Here is a 20,697-nt window from a genome sequence, read left to right as displayed (position 1 = left end):
CTCCTCTGATGCTGCTTGGCCTGCTGTGTTCATCCAGCTCTACACCTTGTTATCTCAGATTCTCCAGCATCTGCAGTTCCTACTATCTTTTTTTTAACTCCCTCTTTTCATATTGAGTTCAAATTTCACTGTCTACTATGGTGGGATTTGATCTCAGATTCCCAGAACATTACCATGGATTTTCATCACAGTGCCATTGTGCGGAGTCAACATGGGATTTATAAAAAGGAAATCACATTTGACAAATCTGTTAAGAGGTTTTGAGGGTGGAACAAGCAGGGTAGATGTGAATTGGGCATGGAGCGTATTTGGATTTTCTAAAATAATTGATAAAGGTCCACACAAGATAATACATGAAATTAGGACTGAAAGGTTTAGGGTTAATATATTAGCATGGATCAAAAATTAAATAGTAGACAGGAAGTAGTAATTAAGAAAAAAAAATCATTTTTGCGTTGCTAGACTATAGCTAGTGGGGAACCACAAGGATCAGTACTTGAGCCTCAGCTATTTACAATATATATCAATATGACTTAGATGAGGCAACTGAGCATAATAGTTGCAAGGTTTCTGATGATACAAAGTTAGTCTGAAAATAAATTGTGAGGTGGTCACAAATGAATATAGTCAGATTAAATAGGTGGGTTAGAATATGACAGAAGTAATATTGTGTGGATAAGTGTAAAGTTATTCACTTTGGTAGGGAAAAAAAAACAAAATACAGAATGCTAGACAACAAGGTGCAGGGCTGGATGAACACAGCAGGCCAAGCAGCATCATAGGAGCAGAAAGGCTGACGTTTCGGGCCTAGACCCTTCATCAGAAAAGTGGGAGGGGAAGCATGAAAGGGTCTAGGCCCGAAACGTCTTTGACCTGTCCGTCCTCCCTGGACTGACCTGTCCCCTCCCTAACTCCCCACCTACACGCACCTTTACTGGCTCCATCCCCGCCTCTTCGACCTGTTTGTTTCCTCTCCACCTATCCTCTCCTCTATCCATCTTCTATCCGCCTCCCACTCTCTCCCTATTTATTTCAGAACCCCCTTCCCCTCCCCCTTTTCTGATGAAGGGTCTAGGCCCGAAACGTCAGCCTTTCTGCTCCTATGATGCTGCTTGGCCTGCTGTGTTCATCCAGCCCTGCACCTTGTTGTCTCGGATTCTCCAGCATCTGCAGTTCCTACTATCTCAAATACAGAATGCTGTTTGAATGGTGAGAGATTAGGAAATGTTTTTATGTAGAGGGATTCAGGTGTCCTTGTACATGAATCATGAAAAGTTAAATGGATATCCATGAAACAATTTTCAAGCAAGTTGTATGTTAATTTTTGTTACAAAGGAATTGGAGTATGTGTAAAAACCTGCCTGACTGCAATTAAATAGTGCCTCAGTGAAACCTGACCTCATTGGTCTAAATCCTAAGGAAGAAATATACCTGCCATACAGATGGTACGATGAAGGTTCACTCCACTGGTTCCTAGGATGAGGGGGCTGTCCTATGAAGAAAAATTGAGTAGATTAAGCCTTTGTCCCCTAAAAGTTTAGAAGAATGAGAGGTCATTTCTTATAAACATGTACATTTTGTAAGATCCTTTACAGGATAAATGCTGGGAGGATAAAAGGTCACTGGACTCACTTAATTCTGATTTCTTCTCTGCAGATGCTGCCAGACCTGCTGAGTTTCTCCAGCTCTTTCTGTTTTTGTTTCAAACGCTGGAAAAATATGTTCACACTTGGAGAGTCCAGAACTAAAAATCAGAATTTCCAGATAAGGAGCTGGCCATTTAGGATGGTGATAGGTAGAAATCTTTCACTTAAGTGTTGTGAATCTTTGGAATTCTATTAAGACCTGTGTCATTGATCTATCAAGATAGATCTTGATAGATTTCTGGATATTGAGGGAACTAAATAATTTAGAAATAGTGCAGGAAGATGGAGTTGAGGTAGAAGACCAGCTATAAACCTATTGATTGGAGAAGGCTAGAAGAATTGATTGGCTAATCTAATTCCTATTACTTGTGTTCTTACGTAAGGCAGAAAAAAAAACACATTGTTATAGTGCCTTTCATGTGCTCAAGACATCACAAAATGCTTCATAAACAATTACATAGTTTTGGAAATGCAATCATTGTGTACATTGTTTTTAACTGTATTATGCATTGAGTTGATTGTCTTTTCCAGATGGTGTTAACTGCTTTCCTTGCTATAATTGATGCAAATGAATATGCAGGATTACCTCCCAATTGCAGAGATGAAATCCCACTTCATTTGCTAAAGAAGAGGATCAGCATCACACATCCTTCAAGTATTTTCTCAGTGCTGGAAAGACGTGATCAAAAGCAAAATCACAGCTGCCCAGCGTGGTCTCCTGAACTACTGGCAAGTTCACACATTGAGAATAGGTCATTCTCACCTTGGAGCTACAGGTAAGATGAAATCCAAAATGTAGTTTGTTTTTATCCATGTAATATTACTTTACTTGAGAAAAACTATTGAAAGATCCATAGCTCTAAGATCCTAACTTAAGCAGGCAATGTGTGTGCAGCAGCATGTTAGACTAGACTGGAGATTATAAATTAATATCTGCACAAAATCTGCTGCATCAAATTGAATTCTATAAAAATATGGTAATTTGTACACTTGGCTTCTAACCTTGTTACAAACATGGACAAAAGAGCTGAACTTAGTGTTGAGGTGAGAGTTAGAAACTGAAGCAGTCCATCTTCATATGCAGCAAAACCTGGAATATCCAGGTTTGAGCAGATAACTGGCAAGTAACATGTACTCCAGACAAGTGCCAGGCAATGGCCATCTCCAATGAGAATGAATCTAAAATTACCCTTTACGTCATTATCATCACAATCAACATCATATGAGGTCACCCATTGACCAGAAACTGAAGTGGACCAGCCATACTGTGGTGACAAGACTAGGTTAGAGGCCAAGAATTATACAGTAAGTAACTAGCCTCCTGTCTCCCAAATGCCTGTCCACCATCCACAAGCTTTATGTCAGGACTGTGATCGAATACTCTCTACTGGCCTGGATGAGTGAAGTTCCTACAGCACTTAGGAAGTATGATTCCATTCAGAACAGAGAAGCCTGCTTGACTGGCATCCCATGTGTTACCTTCAACATCACTCCATTCAACACCAATGCACAGTGACAGAGCATACCATCTACAAAATGCACTTCAGGAACTCACCAAGGCTCCTCCAACAGCACCTTCCAATCTGTGACATCTATTACTTAGAAGAACAAGAACAGCAGAGCCAGGGGAACACTAACACCATGCAAGTTTCCTCGCATGCCACACACAATTCTGGCTTGGTACTGTGTCACAATTCCTTCACTGTCACTGGGTCTAAATCCTGGAACTTTCTTCCTAACAGCTCAAGGAATACAGTGATTGAAGAAGGCAGTTCACTACCATCTTCCACAGGTAATTGGGCAATAAATGTTGACCGAGCCAGAGATGCCCACAACACATGAATGAATAAAAAAATCAGCTCTATTCTCCACCAATACACTTGACCTTGTTACCACCAGCCACTGTGTTGTCAGTCATCCAGTCCTGCATGAGCTGAAATTTCCTCCAGTGAAACATTGGCAGATTAAAGTCATCTATGACAGACCTTACTGCAGACTCCATTCCCTTCCCATTCTGTTCCCTCCTTCCATTGAATCCCATATCCAACTTTATGTACAAACACAAAACATCTACATTTGTGTTTTTCATATCACCCATTGCCCCTTCTACCTCTGCTATTTTCTTTCAAAACATTCAACCCTGCCTTTGACACCTTCACTTGCAAATATGTCTCAAATGCCTTTCTATCCTTCACTATCCATAAACTTTAGTTTCTTCAAAGTTTTACAGCCTACTGGATGCCAAACCCTACTCATCTATCGACTCTGTCCTTGCTAACCACATCAGCTCCTAATTCAAAAACTTTCTATTTGAAACTTTCCACTTCATATTTAATTCCCTCATGGCCTCCTCTCTCCCTAATTGTGTAATTTTGGTCAACCCTACACTGCTCCTCAAAATTCTTAGCCCTAACCTTGTGCAAGGTCCAACCACCAGCTCACTTTGTTTCACCAATGGCAACAGTGCCAATGTGCTAAGTACTCCACACTTTAGAATTCTCTTCCTAAATATACTTTCCTTTGCACATTACTCTTCTCATTAAACAATAATTTGCATTTATAAATTGGCATTAGCATGATAAAGCAGCTCTAACTGATTCGCAGAAGTGATTATCAAACAAAATTTGAAACTGAGCCGCTTAAGAAGACATTAACAGAGGTGAGCATCTTAAAAGAAGAAAAGGAGACAGAAACTGACACTTAGGGAAGACATTCCAAAGCTTAAGTCCAAATATTTGAACCAGCTTTCTCTTTACATTTTTTTTTTCAGATGGCACCTCCAAAGACCACTGTGAGACATTTTGCTATATTAACTAAATATATATTAGTAGTTCAGCCACAAAGTCCCATAAGTGGAAACACATATCAGAAATCCAGACAAAGAGGTCAGTGTGGTCCATTGCAGCTGATTGATTTCCAGTATGATCTAACTGACAGTCATTATGCCTTAATCCATAAAGACCAAGAGGAGTGTGTATTCTGCCAATCAATTAGATCAGGGCAGATCTGTATCCTAACTCTGTCTATTGTGCTTTAATATCCTTGCTCAACAAAAATCTTCAACTTCAGTTCCAACATTTTCTATTAACGTCTAGCCGAAGCAGCTTTTGAGGGAAAGCAATTTCAACTTCTAAACCTAAAGCAATACAAGGTCAGAAATCACACAACATTAGGTTACAGCCCAACAGGTTTATTTGAAAACACAAGCTTTCAGACCCTCAGTCCTTTTTCAGGTGTTAATGAGAGAGGTAGTATCAAACACGGAATTTATAAGTAAAAGATCAAAGTTTCACACCACTGATGAGGATGTATTAAACAAACCTAAGATGCTGTTAAATGTTTAATCAGTTACAAGGTTTTAATTGATTAATATGTATATGTAAATCCCCAAATTCCTTTCAAGTCACGGTCCTGAGAGAAACAAAGGTTTTATCAGTGCAAAGAAGAGGTGATGTTTTAGGTCAGACAATGCATGTTAGGTTTGAGGCCTTGTTTAGAATCTGTTTGTGCTTTAGTTTGGAGTCAGACTGGATTTATTTCTAAAGTAGGAATTTATAAAACGCGACATTGACTGACTGTCTCTAAATTGTGTCGTTTTTCAACAAAATAAAATGTATCTGCAAATACAAATTCACCGCATGGATTCACGTGTGTGTGAGTTTGAGGGAAGGAGGGAGAGAGAGAGTGCGTGTGTGTGTGTCTTTGAGAGAGAGGGAGAGAGGGTTTCTCTGTGTGTGTGTACGCGCATGCGCGCGTGCACTTGAGAGACAGTGTGTGCATGAGAGAGGATCCATGTGAGAGTGTGTGCATGTGCGTGTGTTACATAGAACATAGAACAGTACAGCACAGTACAGGCCCTTCGGCCCACGATGTTGTGCCGAACTTTTACCCTAATCATAAGGTCTATCTAACCTCCACCCCTACCTTATACTATCATCCATATGCCTGTCGAATAGCCGCTTAAATGCCCCTAATGAGGCTGACTCCACTACCCTCTCCAGCATTCCACGCCCCTACTACTCTCTGAGTAAAGAACCTACCTCTGACCTCTCCCCTATATCTACCTCCACTCACTTTAAAACTATGCCCCTTCATAATAGCTACCTCCACCCTAGGAAAAAGTCTCTGGCTGTCCACTGTATCTATACCTCTGATCATTTTGTACACCTCTCATCCTTTGTCGTTCTAAAGAGAAAAGCCCTAGCTCTCTCAACCTTTCCTCGTAAGACTTTTCCTCCATTCCAGGCAACATCCTGGTAAATCTCCTCTGCACATTTTCCAACACTTCCACACCTTTCCTGTAATGAGGCAACCAGAACTGGACACAATACTCCAGGCTTTTGTATAGCTGTATAATTGTATAGTGTTTGTGAGGGAAAGAGAGAATGAGAGTGTGTATTGTGTGAGAGAGAAAGTGTGTGTATGAGAGAGGATTTGTGTAAGTGTGTGTGTGTGTGTCCATGTGTGTGAGAGTGTATAGTGTGGTGGGGTCACCTGTTGTGCGACATGAACCCAAGATCCCAGTTGAGGCCATTCTCATGGATACTGAATTTGGCTATCAGCCTCTACTCGGCGACTCTGTGTTGTTGTGTATCCCAAAGTCCACCTTAGAGGATGTTTACCCAAAGATCCGAATCTGAATGTCCTTGACTGCTGAAGTGTTCCCCCACTGGGAGGGAACACTCCTGTCTGTTGATTGTTGCACAGTGTCCATCACCTGTTGTCATAGTGTTTGCATGGTTTCACTAATGCACCATGCCTTGGGGCATCCTTGCCTGCAGCGTATGAGATAGACAACATTGGCCGAGTCACATGAGTATCTGCCGTGCACGTGGTGGGTGGTGTTCCTACGTGTGATGGTAGTGTCCATGTCGAAGATCTGACATGTCTTGCAGAGGTTGCCATGACAGGGTTGTGTGGTGTTGTGGTCGAGGTTGTCCTAAAGGCTGGGTAGTTTGCTGCAAACAATGGTCTGTTTAAGGTTTGGCGGTTGTTTGAAGGTGAGAAGTGGAGGAGAAGTGGAGATCTTGGCGGGGTGCTCATTGTCATCAATAATGCATTGATGGCTATGAAGAACATGGCGTAGTTTCTCCAGTCCCGGGACAATGGAGGGTACTCTATCTGACATATCCTGTGTCTGTCTTCTGAGGAGGTCATTACGATTTTTCGTTGTGGCACGTCGGAACTGGCGATTGATGAGTTGAGTATCGTATCCTGCTCCTATGAGGGCTTCCTTCAAAACCTTCAGGTATCCGTCTCATTCCTCCTAATCCGAATATATCCTGTGTATGCGTAGGGCTTGTACGTAGGGGATGGCTGTTTTAATATGTCTAGGGTGAAAGCTAGAGAAGTGCAGCATCATGAGGTTATTTGTGGTCGAGTGAGGTATTGAGGTGTCCATCCCTGATGGGCATGTGTCCAAGAATGAGTTTGATTCTAAAGAGTAGTCCATGGTAAGTCTGATGGTGGGATAAAACTTGTTGAAGTCGCTATGTAGTTGTTTCAGTGATTCCTCACCATGTGTCCAAAGGACTGTGACTTCAAAGGAATTCAGGAATTTACATTTAAATATTAATCAATTAAAATCTTCTAACTGATTAAAGATTATAACAGCATCTTAGGTTTGTTTAATACATCCTCATCAGTGGTGTGACTCTTTGATCTTTTACTTATAAATTCTGTGTCTGATACTACCTCTCTCACTAACACCTGAAGAAGGACTGATGTTCCAAAAGCTTGTGTTTTCAAATAAACCCGTTAGACTATAACCTGGTGTTGTATGATTTCTGACCTTGTCAGTCCAGTCTAACACCAACACCTCCACGTTAAAGCAATACAAATTGCCACTGCAACTTGTTAATGTAATTTAACCCTTTCAGCCTTACTTTCATTCTGGTAAATCTACATTCCATCTATTTCAGGGCTAATAGGTGTTTCCTGAAGTGCAGTGTCCAGAACTAAAAGCAACGACTCTAACTGAGGTCTGATCAAAGCTCTTTTAATTTTTAATATTAAATACCTTATACCAGATGGGAGGTGTGTTTTGCACAGGTATGTTTATAGTGTAGTATACAGCATGTGTGTAGCTCATGAACTCAAACTAAAATATTTACAACTTTAACAAATTCTACTTTCCAATGGTTTAGGATTAATAAGGACCCTAAACGTATCCCTGCAACGATTCCAGAAGCTGTTTGTCTGTTGTGGCTGCATCAGCTTTAGCAAGATGAAGCATACACTGGATTACATCTCATACCCGTGACAACTACCATGCAGGTCTATTATCACACAGCCCGTGGAGAACATAAGTTTCAGTATGAAACTAAATGGATTGAAATTGCTGTTGCTTGTACGTGCATCTCTCCAAAGATGGGTTTAATTAATCATTATTCGTAGCGGATGGAGGTGCCTTGCTGTAATTGTAACTGTATTTGGTAGAATAATGCACTGAACTAAAATACTCTGAACTGTATTTCTATTGTGTTGCAACTTTTTACTGTTCTGAATTGGACCGTCCTTGAGGGCGAGACACACAAAGCCCCTTTACAGAAGATCTGCACTTTTTGGAGATGCATTGTACTTATAATAGTTCTGCTTTAGTATGAAAGTACTTCAAGTGATTTTTCACCCTCCCGCCTTCCCCACCATTTTGCCATCACTGCAATTGTCTCTAAGCTCCAAAACATTCCGTTCTCTCCAGATATCTTTGCGCCTCTAATTCTGCCCATTCTGCAATCTCAAGTTTAAATATGCCACTGTTAGCAGCCATGCCTACAGCTCACTGGTCCTTAATCTCCTCAGTTCTCTCACCAAACCTCTCCACCTCCCTTTCTCCTTTATGATTCTCCTTGAATCCTACACCTTTGACCAAGCTTTAAATATCTTTTTATGACAGTCAGTATCAAACATTTTTAAAAAATTTACTTGAGATGTGGACATTGCTTGCTGGGCTGGCACTTATTGCCCATCCCTAGTTGCTATTGAGAAGGTGGCGGTGAGCTGCCTTCTTAAAAGACATCTGGATGGGTATATGAGATAACAAGGTGTACAGCTGGATGAACACAGCAGGCCAGGCAGCATCAGAGGAGCAGGAAAGCTGACGTTTCAGGTCTGACCCTTCTCCATATGCATAGGAAGGGTTTAGAGGGACATGGGCCAAATGCTGGCAAATGGACTGGATGAACGTAGAATATCTGGTCAGCATGGACAAATTGGACTGAAGGGTCTGTTTCCGTGCTGTACATCTCTATGACTCTATAACCACTGCAGTCCACGATCTGCAGGTAGATCCACTATTCTGTTAGGGAGGGAGCTCTGGGATTTTGATTCCGCAACACTGAAGCCAGGCTGATATATTTTCAAGTCAGGATAAGAGTGGCTTGGAGGAGAACTTGCAGATGGTCGTGTTCACATGTATTTGCTGCCCTTGTCCTTCTAGGTGGAAGTAATTATAGGTTTGGAAGGTGAATTTCTACAGTGCATCTTGTAGATGGTACACACTACTGAAACAGAGTGTTAATAGTGAAAAGAGTGGATGTTTGTGCATATGGTGCCAATCACGTGTCCTGCTTTGACCTGGATGAAGTCAGGCTTCTTGAGTGTTGTTGGAGCTACACTCATCCAGGCAAGTGGACAGTATTCCAGCACACTCCTGACTTGTGCCTTGTACATGGTGGTCAGGCTTTGGGAAGTCAGGAATACTCGCTTCAGTATTCCTAGCCTCTGACCTGCTCTCAAAGCCACAGCATTAATATGGTTGGTCCAGTTCAGTTTCTGGTCAATGGTAATCCCCAGGCTGTTGACAGTGCAACTTTCAGTGATGGCAATTCCACTGAAGTGAAAGGTCCAATGGTTAAATTGTCTCTTTTTGGAAATGGACATTGCTTGGCATTTGTGTGGCAGGAATGTTACTTGTTGCTTTTTAGCCCAAGCCTAGATATTGCATCATTTGGACATGGATCAGTAGTTTATAATGATCCTGTGAAGTGCCTTGGACATTTTATGATGTTAAATGCTTAATGTTAAATGTAAATATTTGTGTGAACTGTCTATTGGTAAATAAATTAGTCAGTTGTTAGTCTCTTACAAGGAAACAAGGAACAAAAGATCCAGAGTAAAAGTGCAAATGTATTCTGGAAAGCAAAGTATAATGTAAAATGAAGCAGTATTTGAACGTACTGAAATTATGACTAATTAAAATGTAGCAGAAAAATAGGAAACCTGGAAAAATGTGTTGCTACTTGTTTTTAAAATAATTAAACAGACCTTACAAAAACACCAGATTTACTTTTGTGTTTTTTTTAACAGTTTGAGCAGCCTTTACAATCATTTCCTCAGGTGACAGCCTTAATTCCAAAAGACATCCCGACTGACTGACTGACTGGTAGGCAGAGAGTAAAATAAGGACATAACAAGGGAGAACAGAAGGAAAGAGGCTGTTTCTGTCACTGAGTATCCTAGAACAGAAAGAAAATCCTATTCTAAAGTATACAAAGTAAAATAAAACCTATGTTTACAGCACAGGAGACCACTCAGCCTATTGTGCTGTACTAACCCTGAAAAAGCTTTCAAGTTTGTTCCACTCAGAGATAGCAAGAACTGCAGATGCTGGAGTCAGAGATAACACAGTGTGGAGCTGGAGGAACACAGCAAGCAAGGCAGCATCAGAGGAGCAGGAAAGTTGACATTTTGGGTCAGGACCCTTCTTCAGAAATGGGGAGCGGGAGGGGAGCTCAGAAATAAATACAGAGAGGAGGGGTGGGGCTGGGGAAGGTAGGTGGAATGGTGATAGGTGAGTGCAGGTATGGAGTGGAAGGAATTGGTCAGTGAGGTGGGAGGGGCAGATAGGTGAGATAGAAGAAGGACAGATTGTTTCAGGTCAAAGAGGCAGGGATGAGACCGGGGGTGGGGAGATTTTTAAACTGGTGAAATCCACATTTACGCCATTGGGCTGTAGGCTCCCGAGGTGGAATATGAGGTGCTGCTCTTCCAGTTTGCGGGTGGTGTCACTGTGACACAGAAGGAGGCCCAGGATGGACACGTCACCCAGGGACTGCGGGGGGGGGGGAGTTAAAATAGTTCGTGGCCAAAAGGTGTTGTCATTTGTCACGTACAGAGCACAGATACTCTACAAAACGGTCTCTGAGTCTCCGCTTGGTCTCACCAATGTAGAGGAGACCACATTGGGAGCAGTGGATGCAGTAGACCACGTTGACGGATGTACAGGTAAACTCCTGTCTGATGTGGAAGGTTTGTTTGGTGCCCTGAATGGAGCTGGAGTTGGGGGGGTTGGGGGGGGTGGGTGGTGTAGTAGCAGGTGTAGCACTTCCTGCGGTTGCAGGGAAAGGTGCTGGGGATAGTGGGGCTAGCGGAGAGTGTGGACTGGATGAGGAAATCATGGAGAGAGCAGTCCCTACAGAAGGCAGATGGGGTGGGGAGAGAAATATCTCTTTGGTTGTGGGGTTGGATTGTAGGTGGTGGAAGGGGCAGAGAATGATACGTTCGATGTGGAGGTTGGTGGGGTGATATGTGAGGACAAGGGGGATTCTGTCTTTATTTTTGTTGGGGGAGGCGATGTGAGGGCAGAGGTGCAGGAAACACAAGAGATGCGGCTGAGGGCATTTTCGATCACCAGAGGGGGGACGTTACGGTTCTTGAAATTGGATGATATCTGGGATATGCGGGAATGGAACGCCCCACCTTGGGAGCACATGTGGCGGAGGCGGAGGAATTGGGAGTAGGAGATCACATTCTTGCAGGAAGGTGGGTGAGAGGAGGTGTAGTCCAGGTAGCTGTGGGAGTCGGTGGGCTTGAAATAGATGTCAGTTTTGAGGCAGTCACCAAAGATGGAGTCAGAGAGGTCCAGGAAGGAGAGGGACGTATCGGAGATGGTGCAGGTGAATTTGAGGTTGGGGTGAAAGGTGTTAGTAAAGTTGATGAACTGTTCAAGCACCTTGTGACAGCACGAGGCAGCGCCAGTACAGTCATCAACGTAGCGGAGGAAGAGATGGGGGATGGTGCCAGTGTAACAGCAGAAAAGGGACTGTTCCAGTATCTTACAAAGAGGCAGGCATAGCTTGGGCTCTTGCAGGTGCCCATGGCCACCCCCTTAGGCTGTAGGAAGTGGGAGGAGTTAAAGGAAAAGTTGTTAAGGGTCAGGACGATTTCAGTTTAGCGGATGAGGTGTGGTGGAGGGGGACTCGTTGGGTCTGTGGGAGAGGAAGAAGCGGAGGTCTTTTAGGCCATCTGCATTGGAGATACAAGTGTACGGGCATTGGATGTCCATAATGAAAATGAGGAGTTGGGGGCCAGGGAATTGGAAGTCTTGGAGGAGGTGGAGGGCGTGGGTGGTGTCCTGGGCGTAGGTGGGGAGTTCCTGGACTAGGGGAAGAAAACAGAATCAAGGTAAATGGAGATAAGTTCAGTGGGGCAGGAGCAGGCAGAGACAATGGGTTGGCTGGGGCAGTCAGGTTTGTGGATTTTGGGAAGGAGAAGGAAATGGGCGGTGCGGGTTTGGTGAATGATTCCACTTGTCCTGCCCTTTGTCCTTATAACTGCAAATTTGTTCAAGTATTTATCCAATTCTCTTTTGGACATTATTTTTGATTCTGCTTCACACAATTTTTCAGGTAATGTGATACATGCTCAGTATTTTTATTTCCTTTCATGTCTCTGCTGATTCTTTTGCTAATCACCTATGTTCCCTGGAACTTTTTGTTTAAGTACAAGTCGGCATGTTTTCCTTGACAGTATTCCTCTTGCCTTGGCACACTTGTATTCAAATCAAAAAAACTTCTCATACTTCATGCTTTGGTGCTGTTTGCACTGGCATTAAAAGTAAAACATCCAAAAAATGTTTAATTGTGGGCAAGGGCTGATTGTCAACAGCAACATTAGGAGTCAGTCACCTGGAAGCATTATAAAATCAAAGCTCAAATATACTGACTTATCCAAGAATAACAGCCTCAAATTACACATCAGGGTTTAGTCTTTCTCATTTACAATTCTAAGGAATGGTAGCACAGCAGTTAATAGACTGATCCAGTGATCCAGAGGTCTGGACTGAAGATCTGCAGACTCAAATCCAACCATGAATGCTGTGCAATTTTAAATTCAGTTAAAAATCAAATCTGCAATAGAAGCTAATATCATTACAGGGGGTGAACAGACAAGTATTGAACTGTTGTAAAACCCATGTAATTCTGTAAGGTTCTACAGAGATGTACATGGTCTCGCCTATATGTGGCTCAAGAGTCAATTATTAGCTGCCCTCTAAAGTGGCAATTACGGAAAAATGTTGGTCTTGCCAACAATGTCAACACCCTGTGAAAACGAATGGATAAAAAAATAGCTTGGGCCTTCTGATGAAGTATCAGATTGATAGAACTTGAGCACAGAAACAGTTAATTCAACTGAACTGATACATGCTAGTATTAATGCTTCACATGAGCCTCATCTCACCCTATTAACATAATCCTTGATTCTTTTCTGCTTTATGCATTTAATTTGCAACATCTTAGATATATATCCCTGTTATATTACCTTAATAAAACCTTGTGGAAGCAAGTTCCATTTTCCAATTATGGTCTGACAAAAGAAATTTAATCTAAACAGTAGTTTCTGAAGCAACATTGCTACTTCTTCCAGGCATTTCCTGACAAAGATAGAGAAGAAATCTTACCAAAAAACAGCTGAGTGTTGCAACATTAGTCATGTGCTGCATCCTTTGGAAATCAAAAAGCTGTTATGATTGTGAACAGAATTTGTAGAAGTGCAATGCACTGTATTTGTGTCAATCGTTTTGTTTGATAATCATTCCCATGAAGCAACTTGGATCATTTTACCATGTTGAGGATCCTATGGTCAGAATTTTATTGAACTTTGATGGGAATCTTGACGTAGATGAAAACAGAATGTGCTGATAAACTCAGCAGGTCTAACAGCATCTGTAGAGAAAGAAACAATTAACATTTCAAGTCCAATATGACTCTTTTTTGGAACTTTAGCAGTTCAAAAGAGTTATTTGAGTCAAAATGTTAAGCCTACTTCTCTCTCAACAGATACTGCCAGACCTGCTGAGTTTATCAGCATATTCTGTTTTCATTTTAAATTTTTGCTTTTACCTGGTTCTTGAGGGAGAACCTAGTCTGGTCAGAAAACTGACAGGAATGCCCACGGGGGACGTCTGATGGAATCAAGTGCCCTTCAGGCATTTAATTATTGCTGTCAAGTTTTCCTGCAATTGTTCCTCTAAGTCGTGGAGTGGCCATCTTAAAAGGTCCTGATATAAGATATTTTCTTATTATCTTAAAATAAATATCCAGAATAAAGTAAGAATGATTCTTGAAGAATGTAAAAAATATTGCTTGTAAGGATATTTCAAACCTGTTTCCGAGAAACACAGATGCTGGGAATAATTGTAATATTGTTAGAAGGTGAAAAATGGGCATCATTGCTCCAGTTGCAAGGCATATATCATTCCCGATTTCCGTTTTCGGACTTCAATTGGGAGAGAACTACAATAAGAGAGAAATCTTAATGGCCAGTTTTACACCAATCACACACTAATAAAGTGTTAGAGAAAGGGGCTAGTTTCTTATTTAATTATCGAATCTATGCACTAAAATGTGTCCTGCAGTTAGCACAAGCTTTTAATGTACAAATTGTCTCCTGCCTTTTAGTGAAAGAGCAAAATATCGATGCAGTGATCAATGTTCCAGATAAATTGTTCTGTTTATTTGTTTACAGGAGCTAATACATTTTCTATAACGAATACTGCGTGAAAAGATTGGTTAAATATCACTGCACATCTGAGAGTTGGGATTTACTTGAATCAGAACATATGCTTTCAAAGAACTACTAGAAATTAGATTCTTAAAAATAAATTTTCACAATTATGTTAAAGAAGTTTAATAATTTTATATAATAAATTTAAAACATGTGATTGTTAATGCTGACAGTCAAACTGGAGTTGCCAGTTCCTGGTGTTTACTTCCTTCAACACCTTGCCATCCATTACCGGGGAACATTTTGTGAAAAATTCTCCACAGCAACTGTGGAAAACAAACATGGTCAGTGTCTTAAAATAACTGAGCCATATAACAGTTGCTGGCAGTGTGACCTAAAAAATGCCTTGATCTGTAACCCTGCTTCTCCAACCATTTTAATTATCTAAAAAATATAAAAATGTATTTTATGAAATAAAACACAAACAGAAGCATAGAAAATAGAAGCAAGGATAGGCCATTCAGCCCTTCGAGCCTGCTTAGTCACTCAAAATGATCATGGCTCAATACCCTGTTCCACCCTTCTCCTCATATCCTTTGATCCCTTTAGGCCTAGAAGTTATGTCTAACATTTTCTTGAAATCATTCAATGATTTGGTTCAACCACTTTTTCTTGTGGCAGAGAATACCACAGGTTCACAGTGAAGAATGAACTTGCATTTCTTCAGCATTTATCACAACCTCAGAACATTGCAAAGGACATCATAACCAATGAGGCACTTGTTAAGTGTAGTCACTATTGTAATGTAGAAAACTGGGCAGCCAATTAACACACAGTAACAGCCCCAGAAACAACAATGTGATCGTTGCCACTTGACCTGTTTTTAAGTGCTGGTTGAGGGATAAATACTGGATGCCAGGGAGAACTCTCCTGCTCTTCTGTAAATTGTACTGCAGGATTTTTTATGTCCAGCTGAGCGAATAGACACAGTCTTAGTTTCATGTCTCACCTGAAATACATCACCTCAGACAGTGCAGCACTTTGTACCTTACTGCATTTGAGTCTTTGCAGTGGGCCTAGAACCCATGACTTTCTCTCTGAGGTGAGAGTGCCATGCACTGATCCACAGGTGACATCCACACGTCGTGTATAAATTGATAGCCCTTTTTTTATCTTTAACTGTGTATTTAAATATTGTTGCTAAAGAATGTTCTAAACATTAGTAAGCTTTGTGCAGGTTGATGCAATACAAAGTGCAGTGGACTGAAATCCCTATGGCCAGAGCTACATGGACTGATGCCAGGTGGAGACTTTGACCCTTTTCCTAGAAATTCATCGGTTGGTATAAATGCTAGGGAACTGTATTAGTAGTTGCAGAATAGCAATATTCTGCTGTAAAATTGAAACAAGTGTAAAAACTCAGCAGGTCTGACAGCACCCGTGGAGAGAAAGCAGAGTTAACATTTCAGGTCCAGTAACCCTTCTTCAGAACAATCTCTCCTGTTCTCAAGGCGGGTTACTGCATCCAAAATGTTAACTCTGCTTTCTCTCCACAGGAGCTGCCAGACCTGCTGAGTTTTTACAGCAATTTCTGATTTTGTTTCTGATTTCAAGTATTTGCAGTTCTTTGTTTTTTTAAAATGAAGTTATCATTTCAGATTGATGGCCTTTCATCAGAATATTGTGTAGCTTTGGAAGCAAGATACCCATCCTCACCCTTAGTACTGTTCCCTCCCTTGACAGCTAATGAGAGAATGTGTGTTCTTATTTGGACACTGAAAGCTTTCAAAAAGAGTATTGGGCTGCATCCACTTGTGAATTTATCACTTCAATTTTCTCCCTCCGCCGTGTAAAGCTGCCAACTCATGCCAAAAATATAGCTCTACTTAGCAGTCCTGAAATTGCTGATGCATGCTGGCCTCCATTCCAACAGAGCCTTTGAAAATGTTAAGTCATGCTGGAGTACAATCTCACCATGCCATTCACCCTTTGATACATCCTATCCTCACCCGTTGCTTCCTCTGAAAATCAAGTGGTTGATTTGCTTTTTAAAGCCAATTGTTAGTGTCCCTGCTGAAACCAATTGAATTATCACCAACCAGGAACCTTACTCATATGTGTAACTCTGACAGATGATGCATGTTATGATACAATGAGCAGAAACCTTTTGAGAGTGGGCTCTTATGGTGCAGTAGTATCCCCAAACTCTGAGCCAGGAGACCTGGGTTCAAGTCCTAACTGTTCCAGAGCTATGTCATAACACCCACGAATAGACTGGTTAGGAAAATAAGCAGAAACCTTCTTGCAATCAATCAAAATCTCAGTGTCATAGAGATGTACAGTACTGAAACAGGCCTTTCGGTCCAACGCATCCATGTTGACCAGGTATCCTAAATTAATCTGGTCTCATTTGTCAGCATTTTGCCCATATCCCTCCAAACCCTTCCTATTCATGTATCTATCCAGATGCCTTTTAAATTCTGTAATTGTACCAGCCTACACCACCTCCTCTGGCAGCGCAATCCATACATGCACCACTCTCTGCGTGAAAAAGTTACCCCTTACGTCCCTTTTAAATCCTTCCCCTCTCCCCTTAAAACTATGCCCTCTAGTTGTGGATTCCTCGACCCTGGGGAAAAGACCTTGACTATTCACCCTATCCATGCCACTCATGATTTTATAAACCTCTACATGGTCAGCCTCCTAAGCTCCAGGGAAAATAACCCCAGCATATTCAAGCTCTTCCTATAGCTTAAACCCTCCAACCCTGGGCAACAACCTTGTAAATCTTTTCTGAATCCTTTCAAGTTCACAACATCTTTCCTATAGCAGGGAGATCAGAATTGAATGCAGTATTCTAGAAGTGTACTAACCAATGTCCTGTACAGCTGTAATGTGACCTCCCAATTCCTATACTCAATGCATTGATCAATAATGGCATCACCTGTGATGGTGAAACAATATGAGGATCGAAATTCACTTAGTAAATTGTCAAAAGGAATCATGTTTTCACCAAATAAATTACTTAGCGCTATATCATCCATTATTTATCACTTAAGAGATGTCTGAACAATATACTAGAAACCCACGTTGCCAGTTACCAATTCTTAATGATTGCGTCAACACCATCAGGAGATCTGGATAGATATTTTAAAACAAAGTGTAACAAATGTTGTTCCTGGTCCAGCTGCTGGAAATTGTGATCTTGGGATCACGATTCTGCCTGTAATGGATTGTCACAGCAGGTTAAATTGACAATCAGAAAGCCATGAGAAAATATGGAACTAAAATTAATCCATTGGGGTTACTTCTTCTTGCAAACACACAACAGCTGACTTCTGCCTAATTTACTCAATCTCATGAGAAAGTTGATCAAACCACAAAAACAAAACTCCAAGAAATTTGTCCTGAGGAGACTTTATAACAGTTGAGTAAATTCAAGTATCTAAGATCAATATTATCATGGGAAAATATTCTCAAATCCTGCAGAAAATAAATATTGCACCTTCAACATACGTGAACTTTCGTTCTCCTTCAGACTTTTGAAATTGTTTTTCTTTTAACACAAGTATGGACATTGGATCTTTGGGCAGCTTAGATTTCAGGCTCCTGTCTCACTATACTTTCAGGGTAATTATTTGTTTTCAGGAATTACAGGCTTATATTCAGGAGTGTGTTTGAGTAGTCATCAACTTTTACAGCTGTGTCTGCTTTATCAAAGCTGTTTGTCAACTTTTTCCAGTTTGGTTTAGCTTAGTTATACATGTTAGAAATTAATTTAGTTTCCTACAAGCACCTGAGAGAACAGAAAGGTCCTCCATTTAATACTCTGCATAAGAGACAACACCTCTGACCGTGCAGTATTCTCTCAGTATTGCACGGGGAGTGTTCACCTCGATTTTGTGCTTAAATCTTTGGAATGAGATTCAAATCCTTCGTCTGTCTGAATCGGAGGTGAAAACTAAGCCATAGCTGAAATTATCCAGTAAATTCTTCTTTGACCCATTGAAAAGATGGAAACTAGTCCAGGAAATTGTTTTGCCCTGTTGCAAGGTGCTTTCCACATCAATCAGAAAAAGGCTCAGCTGTCAATCAAAGCCAGTAAGTGCCTACCATATGAGACAGCTGTTTGATCCAGGGGTTCATTAATTTCTGCGAATGGAACCAATCCCTGACAGCAAAACTAAAATCTCCACTTAGTACAACTTAAAGTTGTCACCTCTTCATCTCCTGAACGTATTTAATGAGAATAAGCTGTCACTCCAAACATTATTGATTCCCTTCATCACCTAGTAAACTTCAATCTGATTACCCCAAGTCTATAATTCTCTAAAGTATAGAGGTCCAAATCTTTTAGCCCATATCAATAACTAAGGTAAGACATTGTTTATCCTGACACTTTCGTGTATAGACATGAACAACTGTACCGAACTAGGTTGAAAGAGATCTCAATGCAAAGATTACAAATTTCTGCAGGGAAGTTGTATCAGTGTCCTGGAGCCAGATCTTACAAGAACTTGGAAGATGGATTAGCAATAAAAGTGATTGCTGCCTTGATATTTATGCTATTTTTCCTTTGGAAATAACAAATGGTGAACCATTGTAAAATTTTGGTTAGGCCTAACTTGAACTACTGTGATAAATTCTGAGCAAAATAGAATGGATGACAAGGGCTTAAGGAGGGGAGACATTTACTAGAACGTTACTAGAAATGAGGAGCTTTAGATATGTGTAGAGATTGGAGAAGTTCCTGTTGTTCGCCATAGAGCAGAGGATGAAAGAACATCTGATAAAGTTTTTCAAAATGATTATGGAATGGATAAATAAGGAAAAAACATTTTTCCGTTGTCAAAAGGATCCCCTAAATAGGATACTGATTTAAGCCAAGTGACAAAAGAATCAGAGGCAGTAATGGGAAATCCTTCTTTATGCAATGAATCGTTATCTGGAATGTGCTATCTAAAAGGGAAGTGGAAACAGATTGCAGAGCAACTTTCAGAACGGGAATTGGATAAATATTTGAAGAGAAAAAAATTATAGGGCGAACTGGCTGAAAAATTTGCAGTTGCTGTAATTCTCAAGTATACATAAAATCTGAGATATCCTCACTGGATCAGTCAGCGTCTGTACAACGTCAACATGATGTCCCAAATCCTATATTCAATGGTCTGAGTTACTTGAAGAAAAAAACCCATTCTCTTTCTTTTAGCCTAGTTGTTAAATGTCATCTCTCCCCTTCCCCCGCCCCACTGATACTGTCTGTTCTTTCCAGTTTGGCAGTTAGACACACATTGTTCTGCCATTCTCACATTCTGATCACTTAATCTGAGCTATCAAGATCCTTTCTCTCCCAGCACTCCAACCACACACCCCGCTAACTGTTGCATAAATGCTGCCCCCTCCACATTTCACGTCAACTCTGATGAAGTGTCATCTCAACCTGAAACATTAGCTTGCTCTCTCTCCATGGTTTCTGCCTGACCTGTTGTGATTTCCAGCACTTTTTGTTTTCAGCTAAAAGAGCTGATAGAGGTTTTCAAAATCATGGGTCGTGGATAGAGTAGGGACAAACTGTGTTTCACTTTTAATGGTACGAGGAGAGGGCATAGATTTAAAGGGATTTCGAAAGAAAAACAAGGGTGAAGTGAGGAAAGATAACAAGTAAAAAGCAAAAAAACTGCAGATGCTAGAAATCAGAACTTGCTGGAACAAAAACAGAAGTTGCTGGAAAAGCTCAGCGGGTCTGGCAGCATCTGTGAAGAAAAAAAATCGAAGTTAACTTTTCGGGTGCGGGGACCCTTCCTCAGAAACAGAAAACTTCCGTTTTTGTTCCTAATTTACAGCATCCGCAGTTCTTTCTGTTTTTGTTTAGTACAGAACTTGCTGGAAATGCCCAGCACGTCTGGCAGCATCTCAGGAGAGAAATCAGAGTTAACTTTTCGAGTCCGATGACCCTTCCTCAGAAAAGGTAACGAATAGTTGGGGTCAGGAATGCACTGCCTGTAAGTGTGGTGGAGGCAGGTTGAATTTAGGTATTCAAGGGGCCATTGAACGATTTTTTCCCATGAAAATATTGCACGATTAAAGAGAGAAAAAGAAAATGGCAGGAGGCAAAATGTTCATTTGAAGACCCACGCAGGTATCTTGGGCCGAATTGACTCCTTTTTCGCTGAAACATTTCTATGATTCTGTGACTGGAGCAAAGCTACCATTTGGGAACGAATCTCGATAAACAATTTGCTGTCCCCTTGTTATGATTGACTCCGTTCACCGGGTGATAAAGTGACACATTACCACAGCATTACATGTAAACTGGGCCCACGAT

At 41.1% G+C, this 20,697-nt stretch overlaps 1 protein-coding gene across 1 annotated transcript in view; it reads left to right on the top strand.

Annotated features, from left to right (window-relative positions):
• LOC125482922 (interleukin-17C-like) overlaps window positions 1-8,042 on the top strand; it is a 19,898-nt gene extending 11,856 nt beyond the window's left edge. Inside the window, 4 exon segments of the mRNA XM_048595714.1 lie at window positions 2,178-2,422; window positions 7,793-7,843; window positions 7,845-7,897; window positions 7,900-8,042. Coding sequence (XP_048451671.1) covers window positions 2,178-2,422; window positions 7,793-7,843; window positions 7,845-7,897; window positions 7,900-8,042 — 492 coding nt within the window.
• Window positions 8,043-20,697: the final 12,655 nt, after the last annotated feature.

Source organism: Rhincodon typus, chromosome 4 (genome assembly GCF_021869965.1).
Source record: "Rhincodon typus isolate 14 chromosome 4, sRhiTyp1.1, whole genome shotgun sequence".
In the NCBI taxonomy this organism is placed as follows: domain Eukaryota; kingdom Metazoa; phylum Chordata; class Chondrichthyes; order Orectolobiformes; family Rhincodontidae; genus Rhincodon; species Rhincodon typus.
Note: the sequence above shows the minus strand (reverse complement) of the source record. Positions and strands in the feature narration are given on the sequence as shown.